This window comes from Zea mays, chromosome 8 (assembly GCF_902167145.1).
Source record: "Zea mays cultivar B73 chromosome 8, Zm-B73-REFERENCE-NAM-5.0, whole genome shotgun sequence".
Lineage (NCBI taxonomy): Eukaryota > Viridiplantae > Streptophyta > Magnoliopsida > Poales > Poaceae > Zea > Zea mays.
In genome coordinates this window covers 79,568,241-79,580,760 of record NC_050103.1, presented here as the reverse complement: position 1 = coordinate 79,580,760, position 12,520 = coordinate 79,568,241, and the positions used below count along the sequence as shown (strand labels likewise).

General features: G+C 47.4%; 1 protein-coding gene across 1 annotated transcript; it reads right to left on the bottom strand.

Annotated features, from left to right (window-relative positions):
• Window positions 1–8,498: 8,498 nt before the first annotated feature.
• Window positions 8,499–11,478, bottom strand: LOC100283932 (protein phosphatase 2C ABI2). Its single transcript, NM_001156830.1, is given in 4 exon segments — window positions 8,499–9,156; window positions 10,198–10,303; window positions 10,416–10,748; window positions 10,827–11,478. Coding segments are annotated over 4 exon segments (1,272 nt in total). The 5' UTR covers window positions 11,319–11,478; the 3' UTR covers window positions 8,499–8,815.
• Between the last annotated feature and the right edge of the window lie 1,042 nt (window positions 11,479–12,520).

Here is a 12,520-nt window from a genome sequence, read left to right as displayed (position 1 = left end):
CCTCCATACGCCTAGGGGTCCCTTTTAAAGCCCGAAGGCAGCTAGGAGCCGTTGGAAGCCAATTTGGAAGGCCAAACTTGCCTTCTGTCGGGTGGTGCACCGTACAGTCCGGTGCACCACCGGACAGTCACTGTAGCTGTCCGGTGCGCGATCGCCTTCCAAATCAGGCGCATCTGACCGTTGGTCCTCGGGGTCGATTGGCGCACCGGACAGTCCAGTGTGTCCAACCGACCGTTGGCGCGACCACGTGTCACGCGAAGATTGCACGGCCGACCGTTGGCGCAGGCGATCGTTGGCTCACCGGACAGTCTGGTGTACCACCGGACAGTCCGGTGAATTATAGCCACGTCGCCCCTTTGCTTTTCCCGAGGGCGACAAGTTCGCTGCGGATGACTCATCGGACAGTCCGGTGCACCACCGGACGGTCCGGTGATTTTCAGTCGTACGCCGCCGTCGAGTTCCGAGAGCGACGAGTTCTCGTGGATCAGCCTGGCACACTGGACACTGTCCGGTGCACCACCGGACAGCCCGGTGTGCCAAGCCGAGCTGGAGTTTGCTGCACATAGCCAACTCTTTTTCCAATTCTTTTCTCACTGTTTCTAGCACTTAAACAAAACACATTAGTACTCAAAACAATGTACTAAGTCCAGAAACATACCTTTTTCTTTGATTTGCACTTCTCACTTTACTTGGCACATAAGAACTTAATTAACCGTGTTGGGCACTTAATCACCAAAACATTATTGAAATTGCCCAAGGGCACATTTCCCTTTCAAATACCCACTTTGTAAGAAAAATCTAAAAAGAGAAATTTCATTCGTTTATATATATGTGTGTCATCTCTATTTATCATTTCATGTGGACACCCCACTTAACAAGAATAAATGGTTATCAAAAGACACTCAAATAACTTGTGCATCCTTTGGAGTTTTGTTTGCTTGTGCATTAAAATAATAACAATAATAATGCTACTAGAAATAAAATAATGACTTGAGATGAAGTTTGAATCCTAAATTGAGAATTAGGGTCTGAAATAGAGAAGGAAAAAGAATACTATACAATACAAAAAAATAAATTTATAAATAGATAAATTTATTCCACAATAATTTATTCAAATCATATACTCAGAAATTTGAGTACAAGTTCACCACAAATTTGAAATTCAAATTGAGATTCAAAAATAAGAAAGAAAAGTGAATAAAAGAAAAGGAAAGGAAAAGAAATAGAAATAGAAATAGAAAGTCTGCGCTGGTACGGAATTTGGCCTGCTCGGCCCATTTAGTGAATCCCTCTGCGCAGCCCAACTCGCCCGCGACCGCGCCTCACTGCACACCGGGCCCAGTCGTCGGCCGCGTTGGATTCGCGCAGTGGTGCCGACGCCCGGGGCCCATCTGTCGGTCGCTGCTGGTGATACTGCGCGCATGCTTTCGCTTCCACGTGGGTCCCACCTGTCATCCTGGACCTCCGTTAAAATCGCACCGCACAACGGAGCTCCGCTTCAGCCGCGCACGTCCCGGGATCTCCTCCGCGGGCGACTATCCGCCCATAAAGGCTCTCGTGTCGCGCCTCCCAAGACCTGTTCCTCCCCTCTATCCTCCCTCAAATCCGAGCGCTCCTCTTTGGCCACTCGTTGCCGCCGCCGCGGGGAATCTCCGCTGTGCTGGTGAAGCATCTCCGACGTGTCCGCCCAGAGCTTCGCCGTGGTTCATGGGAAGTTGGGGTGGCGGTATTGGGCTTGGAGCGTCACCGGTGTCGGCTCAATTGCTCCCCGGAGTCTCTGCGTGCCGCGAATCCATCTAACTCCGTGGGCAGCATCGCCCGAGCACCAATTCGAGGTAAGAAACAAGTAATTGAATTCACCACACCTTGTTTTACCTATACGCCTTGGGTTTCATCGGGTGGCAGCATTTGGGCGCGTGTTCGCCTAGGTTCGGCCATCCTCCGCCGCGGGGTCAGGGCGGTGCCGCCGGCTGAACGCCGTCTCGTTCAGCCGGGGGAAGGAGACGGTCACTGCGTTGTTGATCCGTTAGTGGACGACTTTGATTAGAGCCTAGGATACCTCTTCGCGACATTAAATCCATGGCGTCGGTTCAATATCAGGTGGCTGGGAGCTGTTCACCCGTCAATTGAATCCTGGCCGCCGATCCTCAATCCGAGGGCGGTCGTTGGGTACCGGTTGAAGTTAACCTAGATCTATTTGTGGCCCTCGGATCCGATCTAACGGCTGTAATCAACGTGTACCCCTTCACGGGTACATTTTTCTAAAGAGACTCCGCACTTTACTGGAATCAACCCACAGTCCAGGACTGCTATTGACTGAGTCTCAGGTTTTTTATGTAATCACCCCTGCACTTTTCTATAATTGAGGCCCAATCCAGAGAGTTATAAAACCAGAGAAAATAAATTAGAAATGGATTTTTAATACAAAAATAATTGCTAGAACTTGTTAAATTCATAGAAAATTCATATGAACTCCAAATTAACCCATTCCAGTTTCTAAAATTTTGTAAGATTATTGTTTATCACCTAGAGTCTCTGTTTTGACATGAAAACAGTAAGAAAAATTATTTCTCACTTAATCATATATCAAGCACATAAAACCTTTGGAAATTCATAACTTAAAATCTATAACTCCAAAATTAATAATTCCTGTTCCTAGGATCTTATTTTAATTTGTAGATTATTATTATGTACTTTGTTTACATGTTTCGTGTGATGTTAATTTCTCCTTTATAATATGATTGTTTGTATTGTGGCGAGTAGAAGAGCCTGTGACTGAGGATCCTGGTGCCCAGCAGATAGAAGTTGCTGAGCAGGAGCTCATTGAAGGCAAGTTGTGCTCTTGACCACTTTTGTTACCCAATAATGCTCTTTATTATCACTATTCAATGCATAGGTTTAATTTTGATGGGGCCCAATAGGTTACCCTAGTCTATTTATCCTTTTTACCTTGTTTACCCCTGAATCACTTGGGTAATTTTGCTATTGCTTTATATGGTTTTGGGTTAATATTTCATTACATCCATGTTCCAATTATTCTGTTATGTTATTTATGTTCATGATAAGATCATTATGTTAATGGGAACATGGAGAACCACCCGGGAAAACGTGCCACCACAAGGGAGGGATGGGACCCTTGGCTAACTAATTAGGAAAACTAGTGGAAGACTACCTTACCCGAAAGGGGTAAGGGCAGTAGGGGAGTTGCATGCAGGGAGGTTCTCGGGTTGATTTTGCTGCGATGGCGGTCAGACGGGGATTCTTGCAAGTGCTCTTCCCATAAAATGTAACGGGTTTTCTGAAACTAGTGGAACTTTGTAAAGGCCTCGTAGTGTTACCCTGCCTCGTCTCCTCGATAGACGTGTATTGGATTGATCGTCTCTTGGCAGATGGGTAACATGACTTGTGGGTACAGGGTACAACCTCTACGGAGTGTAAAACTTGTATACTAGCCGTGCTCACGGTCATGAGCGACTCAGACACTCACATGATTAATTTATGTAACTTAAATTCAATTTGTCATTTGCATTTGCATGAGATTGTTTATTAATTTTGTTCTATTATTTATTATGGTGTGGTATTTACTTACACTTAGTAACTGCTAATAAAATTTGATCAACTTGTTAAAAGCAATGCTCAGCTTTAACCCCTATTGTTGATCAGCCTTATATATCACATGAACTCCCACCTTTGGTGAGTTCATGCCCACTGGTTTTCCTACAACTTGTTGAGCTATGATCATGTATGAGCTCACCCTTGCTGTCTCACACCCTCTACAGGAGAAGAACATGTGGTTCAAGAGGAGCCACAAAACGACGAGTTTGATCTGATCTAGGTGGCGTCTCCCAGTTGACTTATTGGCACCAAGGATGGATTTAGTTTGTTTTTATATTTATCTTTTATTTTTGTATGACTTTCGCTATGTAATAAGTACTCTGATGTTATTGTGACATTTATCTCTATACACTCTGTTATTATATATGTTGTCTTCTTTGGCGCATGTATGAGATGCATCCGGCTTTGTCCCTTAAATCCGGGTGTGACACTGCATGATGAAATTAAATCCGCTATTATGGTGCAACGTCCCTCTACATTGGATACTGCCTGTTCCCTTGCCTTGGTGCAGGAAGAGGCCTTAGCCTCTGGAAGGAGTTGTCGTGCCCATCAAGCACCACTGAGCTTCCAAGCAGGATTTTCCATCTTCTTCTCTGCCTAAGGCCTTGTTCGGTAACATGGGATGAAATACCACCATGGATTTAATCCGGGTCTGGATTTGGTGAATCCATACCTTACACTCAATCCCATGGTAGGATTATATCCATCATCTAATTCATGTATCTCTCAAAACTAGTTATTCTTTTGATCCATTGATTCTAATATAAACTTGTGCAATATCTTCATGGATTTGTTCCATACCTAATGAGTTATGGATAGAATCCATGCCTTCCATAGTTTAAAAAATTCCCAAACCCTTGGGTTATATTCCATGGTGGGTTTAACCAAATAAAAAAAATTTAATAGTCTTAGATTATTTTGGTGCATGGATTGTGACATGGATTTAATTCCAATCCATGCTAATCTAGAGCTGGATTGGTGTAAACGAACAAAGCCTAAGTGGGATCAGCCGCCTGAGGCAGCCAAGCCGGGATCCACTGATGACAAATTGGCGGCATTAAGGCATTTTCGGAGAGCACGAGGATTATGTGACAAATGTGCTGAGAAATGGAGTTATGGCCACAAGTGTACTGCTGCTGCACATGTGCATGCCCTTGAGGAGGTATGGGACTTATTGATACCTGAAGAACCGGAGCCTCTAGATTGCCAATCGGGCAGCTGTTTATGTCAGTTTCTCGAGCTGGCTGGGGCGTATCTGAAACAACACACACTTTAAAGTTTGAGGGCTTCATTCAAGATCATCCTGTGCTCATCCTTCTATATAGTGGAAGTTCTCATTCCTTCTTAAATGAGAAATTTCAATCCTTATTGCCCAATATTCAGTTGGTTTCTACATCCATGCAAGTGTGAGTGGCTAGTGGGGCTGTATTGAGGTGCCAGCACAAAATTCAACAGCTACAGTGGCATTTGCAAGGGTGTGCTTTCCATACAGATGTCACTTTGCTGCCTCTACCATGTTATGACATGATTCTGGGAATGGATTGGCTTCAGTCATTTAGTCCCAGGAGGGTACATTGGCACATAAATGGTTATCTATTCCCTATCAAGGAAGAACTGTCACATTACATGGACAGTCAGCTGTTATACTAGAATGTACCATTGTTGAACTCCTACTAGTCTCTTCTTCAAGTAAAGCACAACCAGAATTGCATCCTCGAATTCAGTTGTTGTTACAACATTATGCTTCAGTTTTTGCAGATCCAGTGGGCCTTCCACCTTCACGGGACTGTGACCATGTGATTCCATTGATCCAAGGGGCTCAACCAGTGTCTGTCAAAGCATATAGATACCCACCGCAACTGAAAGACGAGATTGAACGACAAATCACTACCATGCTGCAGCAGGGTGTCATCCAGAAGAGTAATAGTTTGTATGCTTCACCAGTTTTATTAGTTAAGAAAAAAGATGACACCTGGCGTTTTTGTGTTGATTATCGTTACTTAAATGCTCTCACTATCAAGAGTAAATACTCGGTGCCTGTATTTGACCAACTCATTGATGAGCTTGCACATTCTTGTTGGTTCAGTAAATTGGACCTTAAAGTTGGTTACCATCAAATTCTTTTGAGGGTCGGGGAAGAGTATAAAACGGCATTCCAAACTCATGTCGGTCACTATGAGTTTCGGGTGATGGCCTTTGGACTCACAGCTGGGCACCAAATACATTTCTTGAGGCCATGAACTCTACACTTAAATCGGTGTTACGAAGATGTGCATTAGTGTTCTTTGATGATATTTTAATTTACAGCTCTACATTTGAGGACCATATGTCCCATTTGTCTGAAGTCTTGGGTCTGTTATCTCGTGACTAGTGGAAAGTAAAGTTATCCAAGTGTGAATTCGCGCAACAGAAGATTATTTATCTTGGACATGTCATCAGTGCTCAGGGTGTATCAACGGATCCTGACAAAATCCGGGTTATTGAACAGTGGCCAATACCGTTTATGCTAAGGACCTACAAAGGTTTTTGGGACTTGTGGGGTTCTATCACAAGTTTGTTCGCAACTTTGGCATTATTAGTCGTCCCCTATTCAATTTGCTTAGAAAAATGCAGTCTTCGTTTGGACCATCGATCATCACCAGGCTTTTCAGCTGCTTAAAAATGCCCTGGTGACTGCACCTGTATTGGCATTACCAGATTTTTCCAAACCATTCACAATTCATACTGATGCGAGTCAATTTGGTGTGGGTGCTATACTAATGCAGTAGGACCATCCTCTGGCATTTCTTAGTGGTGCCTTGGGGCCTAAGAACTAGGGGCTTTCAACCTACAAGAAAGAGTATATGGCCATACTTCTAGCAGTTAATCGGTGGCGTTCTTACCTGCAATTGGCGGAGTTTATTATTTACACCGACCACATCAGTCTTACGCAATTGAATGAGCAAAGTTTGCATACTCCGTGGCAACAAAAAGTTTACACCAAATTGATTGGTCTTCAATACAAGATAGTTTATCGCAAGGGTTCTGACAATACTGCAGCCGATGCCCTATCTAGGCTGCCTCATCAAACTGCGGACTGTCTTGCAATGTCACACTGTTCTCCGGCTTGGTTACAAGATGTGGTCAATGGGTATGCAACAAATCCAGCTGCTCAACAATTACTAACAACTCTGTTCCTACACTCGAATTCTTCAGGCCCATTTTCTCTACACCAAGGAGTCATTCGGTACAAGGGACGAGTTTGGTTGGCCGATAATTCTGAACTTCAGCAACGTGTCCTACATGCCATGCATGATTCAACAATTGGGGGCCATTCCGGTATACCTGTAACATATAGTCGCTTGAAGCAACTATTTTATTGGCCAGGGATGAAGTCAGCTGTCCATGAATATGTACGTTCTTGTGCCGTGTGTCAGCAAGCGAAACCTGAACGTGTGAAGTATCCAGGTCTTCTCCAACCATTACATGTTCCACCTCAAGCTTGGCACACAATATCTCTTGACTTCATTGAAGGTTTGCCGCGATCAGCTCACGCTAATTGTATTTTGGTGGTTGTCGATAAGTTTTCTAAATATGGCCATTTCCTGCTCTTGTCACATTCCCTTCACTGCTGCTCGAGTCGCTCGCATTTTCTTGGACAACATTTATAAGCTCCACGGTCTGCCAACTAAGGCCCCGTTTCAATCTCACGGGATAAACTTTAGCTTCCTGCTAAACTTTAGCTATATGAGTTGAAGTGCTAAAGTTTAGTTTCAATTGCCACCATTAGCTCTCCTGTTTAGACTACAAATGGCTAAAAGTAGCTAAAAAAAAGCTGCTAAAGTTTATCTCACGAGATTGGAACAGGGCCTAACATCATATCAGATCGTGATCGTATTTTTACTAGTGCTTTCTAGCAGAATCTGTTCCAGCTGACAGATACGAAGTTGTGCATGTCCTCTGCCTACCACCCCCAATCGGACGGTCAAACAGAACGTCTCAATCAATGTTTGGAGACATTTCTTCGCTGTTTTGTCCATACTTGTCCTTCGAAGTGGCCCCAATGGATATCTGTGGCAGAATTCTGGTATAATACCAGTGTTCACTCAGCGCATGGCCGGTCTCCATTTGAAGTCCTCTATGGCTACAAACCAAAACATTTTGGCTTGTCATCAGATGCCTTTACTCCGGTCGCTGAACTGAATCAATGGCTCCACGACAGGGAGGTCATGACTAAGGTAATCCAACTGCATTTATAGAGAGCCTACGATCGAATGAAACGTCAGGCGGATAAGAAGTGCTCAGAACATATTTTTGCAGTGGGTGATTCCATCTATCTCAAACTACAACCTTATATACAGTCCTCTGTGGCCGTGTGTGACTGTGTTCCAATCACAAAATATCATTCCGGTTTTTGGGCCTTACAAGATATTGGAACGGATTGGTCCCGTGGCCTACCGTCTTCAGCTTCCAGATTCCAGCACGGTCTATCCGGTTTTTCATGTGTCCCAACTCAAATTAGCATTGGGTCGTGATCAAGTTTTGGTGCCCAATTTACCTACTGATGCTCATGCAGTACATGTTCCTACCAAAGTGCTCCAGAGTCGCATGATTGATCGCGGTGGTGAACACATTACTCAGCTCAAGGTTTGCTGGTCTGGGATGGATCCTGAACTTTCCACCTAGGAAGACTCGGACGCTCTGCATGCCAGATTTCCAGCTGCTCCAGCTTGGGGACAAGCTGGTCTTCAAGGGAAGGGGAATGGGAATGTGAGCACTGGACCGACGAACCACAACAAGAACACGGAGGCGACTCAGGAGGACAGCGAAGAGCAGGACGGAAAGACACAGCGCCGGGCGCGGAAACGTCAAAACACCAGTAGCACAGATACAGTGCTCAATTAGGTAGTTCAGGGGTGGCAGTTTCTATTGTACCTTTACCTGTTAATAACAGAAACAATGCCCCAAACCCAATCAGTGAACTACTTGTTGGAATCTACATATGTATGTTATTTCTAAGATTTGGACCCTAGAATCGACCACCTTACCTAGCCAGCCCAGTCTCCAACCAGATTACATCTGTGTATGAATCTGTACCCTGATCAAACGTGGCAGCCTATATGGTTGTGGGAAAGAAAAAGAAAAAAAAAGGGTAAACAGGAGCATTTTCTCAACCTTCCTAGCGTCTATTGTTACTGTCCAAGTCTTACCGAATCCGTGGTTATGTTCTGCTCTTGAACTTTCTATGTGACTTGAGGTCGACTACAATGACGGTAATGTTGTCCTTGCTCCCCTTCTGGAGGGCCAGCTTCGACAAATATTCAGCAGCTGCTTGAGCTGCTTCATCTGCCGAATCACCGCTTCTTTGGGCTGACGCTGAGTCGTCGCCGTTCTTCTTGTGCCACAGCAGTATGCGCTTGCGAGCAGCATCACATACCTCCTCGTTTGACATTACATCCCACAGGCCATCGCTTGCAAGAATTAGGCACTCATCATCCTTTGCACGGGCGACAATTGTGACCTCAGGGACTGGGATTATATATGGCTTCAGGTACCTGTCCCCTACATGTGGATCAACAATAATATGTCATCTCCTGCTTTTGGCAATCAATCAAAATCACGTCATCATTTGTCTATCACTCTATCTGATGATGGGACAAATAAACAGTCAGTTGGTTTCTGGCCACTTTTTCAACCACAAGTCTATCTGGTTGTAGTCAGGCTTAAGTGAGGTAGACTGGAACACTGATACAAAGGCAACAAAACAGTACACGAGGCTCTAGAATGAAAAACGTGTCGACGGACAAATTCTCGAAAAACAAAAGGTACACGAGGCTCTAAAGGTTCAGTTCAGCAAAACACAGGTCATCGGGCCTGAACATCTAATGTGACTGCGGAGTCCATGATTATAGACTCCCATGGAAGCATTACAGGAGCTGTTCTGCAGCAACCGCGAAAGGGCCTCTAGCCTAGTGGTTAAGGACTTCCGAGTAGCACCTCCAAGTCCTGGGTTCGATTCCCCTCGGGAGCGAATTTCAGGCTTGGTTAAAAAAATCCCCTCGCTGTGCCCCATCCGCTCTCGGGTTACGATGTCCTGTGCGCCACCCTCCGGTTGAGCCGTTGCAGAGTGGACAGTTGACGCTGACCTGTTAGTGATGGGGGCCAGGGTTCGGGGATTTTCTCGGCCGGGACCATTGTTTCGGTCTCTTCTTAATTTAATACCGGGAGGGCGGTCTTTCCCTCCCCGGCCGAGTTTTTTTTTTTTTTGTTCTGCAGCAACCAACCACACATGCACATAGAGGCTTTACACGAACCACACAACTGTTTGAAATACATACCATTTTATCCAGTGGCGTAATTAAAGTTGGAACTCATTAGGTTTTCCCTAAACCCTAAACCAAAATCAGAGCATACATCCCTAAAGCGAAACTGGAACAAATGAAATAACCAATAACTTGTGAAAGAACAGAATGTGCCAGTAAACGACATTCCAAGTGGTGATAGCTACATATCGTAAGTAGTCTGATTAACTAGTCTGTAGTTTTTCAGGACTTGAAGAACCAACGTTTGCTCTCATGACATGAAGAGGACAGGGATGCGTACCAATTGACCGGGACATGGCAAGAACACCGAGAACTCGGTAGCCGTTCCAGTTGATGACCTTGCCCCCCTGGGCCTCGATCCTCGCATACTCATCTTCCCTGTTTGGCTGGAATAACCAGAACAGTGAACGAGCAATGCATGAAGCTAGCACCCAGACAGAATCCACAGATTGAGCGAAACAAGTATAATAGTTGACCCCAGAAGAGATGACGACTTACTTTATGGTCCACGGACAGCGGCAGGGGCTGCTTGCCCCGGCAGAGCACCGCCCTCGAGTCGCCGCAGTTGGCAACGATGACATGCGATGAGCAGACGAGCGCAACCACCGCTGTTGACCCCACTGTGTCTGGAGCCACAGGCTTGGTTCCGGTCGCCGCGTCTCCTCCCACCTCTGCATCAACACGGCTGAAGCAGTCCACAAAGACCTTCTCCCAGTGCTCGTGAGTACTAGGGTCAAGGCCACTCAAGTCAGCGTCGGACACGGCCTGCTCTGCCCTGGTGAGCCCCTCGGCCAGTACCTCGTGCATTCTGTCCCGGCAGTAGTTGGCGACCTGCAGCAGCGGGATTCATTGATGAGGGAGCTTATGCGTGTGGAGGTGAATCGAATCGTGTGGATACGCGCGCGCAACCTGAAGGCCGCCGTGGCCGTCGTAGACGGCGAAGAAGTGCGCGGGGAGGCGGAAGGATGCCCGGTCGAGGCCGTCGACGGGCGCGTCGCCGGCGAGCATCCAGAGCGGGACGTGGAAGAAGGTTGGGAGCACGCGGGCGGCGTCCTCCATCTCGGGCCGTCGGCCGCACACGGAGTGGAGTCCCCAGCGCGGCACGCAGTCGAGCGCGAAGACGCTCCTGGCGGCCCTGGGCCCGGAGGCGGGGAGCGAGCTGGCGGAGGCGGAGGCGGAGGCGGGGGAGACGAGGTCGTCGAGCACGAGCGTGGAGGCGAGGTCGGCGAAGCCCTCGAAGTCGGCGGTGGCGACGCTGCTGCAGTCGGAGCAGGGACTCCCGGGCGCGGACTCGGGCTCCGGCGGTGGCATCCCGGCCCCGGCGGCAGCGGGAGCGGAGTCGTCTATGAAGTCAGCGACGGCGGCGAAGAGCGCGAGGGCCCCCGGGGCGAGGTCCTCCATGGGCTCGGTCACGGCAGGGAGCCATTGGCAGTAGTGGCCTCGCGTCGGGGGGTCATGGGCATGGGCATGGGGGTGCGTGGCGGGGGCTCGCAGGCAGATCTGAAAAGGGTGGGAGAGGGACGGGACGGGCTGGATGGGATCGAATCCAGGAGTAGGTGAGGGGAGATCAGGGTGTCACGGGCGGTGCCCTGGCGGCAACGGAAGCCGCCTGCGGCCGCAGGCAGGCAGGCAGGCCGGCGCGAGTGGAAGCCGCGCGCGCACGGTGGTCGGTAGAGCGAGGCAGCGAGCGGAGTGGCTGGCTTATGGAGAGAGAGAGGGGACGGCAATGGCTGGAAGCGACGGGAGATAGCCCACCTGGCAGTGTCGGCCATGGATGGATGGATTCGGTTCGTGTGTCCGGACGGACGGTAAAGAGTGGGATGATGTCATGAGTCACGTAGTGACGTCTGGGCCGTTGAGCCAGGCAGGCATCTGGGCTGGGCTGGGCCCTCCCCCTCCCCATCACGTCGGTGAATGATTAGGGGAACGGAACGGAAAGCGCGAAGGAACTGGCCGACAGAGAGGCAGCAGCAGCAGCACTTGCTCTCGTCGTCCACTCCCGTGCAACACGTTTCCTCTGCACTGATCGGCTGACATCCACGGGGAATTATTCGTCCAGTTTTAGGTTCCCATTTCTGTCCCCGCGGCCAAATTTTTTTCCCACGGGCCACAAACATTTGGAGGGACATTTATTTTCCATCTTTATTCTCCATATAATGGAGAATTCTCCGTTGGATTTTAGGTTCTCATTTCCATCCGCACGGACTAAAAATTTTTCACGCGGGGATCCTCACGAACGTTTGCGGGAACATTTCTTTCCCATCTCCGTTTTCCGTGGGAATAAATCCCCGTCGAGGATTCCCGTCCTCGCTTAAATGATAATCAGTACGTACTTTATATGTTATTAACGCAAAACATTGTCACTTATACACAATATCAAATGTAAGAAATCATTATGTGTACATCAAAATAAACGTATTTGTACAATAAGTGATCTTTTAACAATGTAATTATTTATTTTTATAATTAATTATTACATGAAAACATTGTTACATGTAAGTTTAACGGGTCCCCGCGGAGAATAGGGATGAGGAATGTTTGATCATCTTCGTCCCCGTTTACTCGTCGGTGGAGAATTTCCCCTTTTACATCCCCGCGGGAAA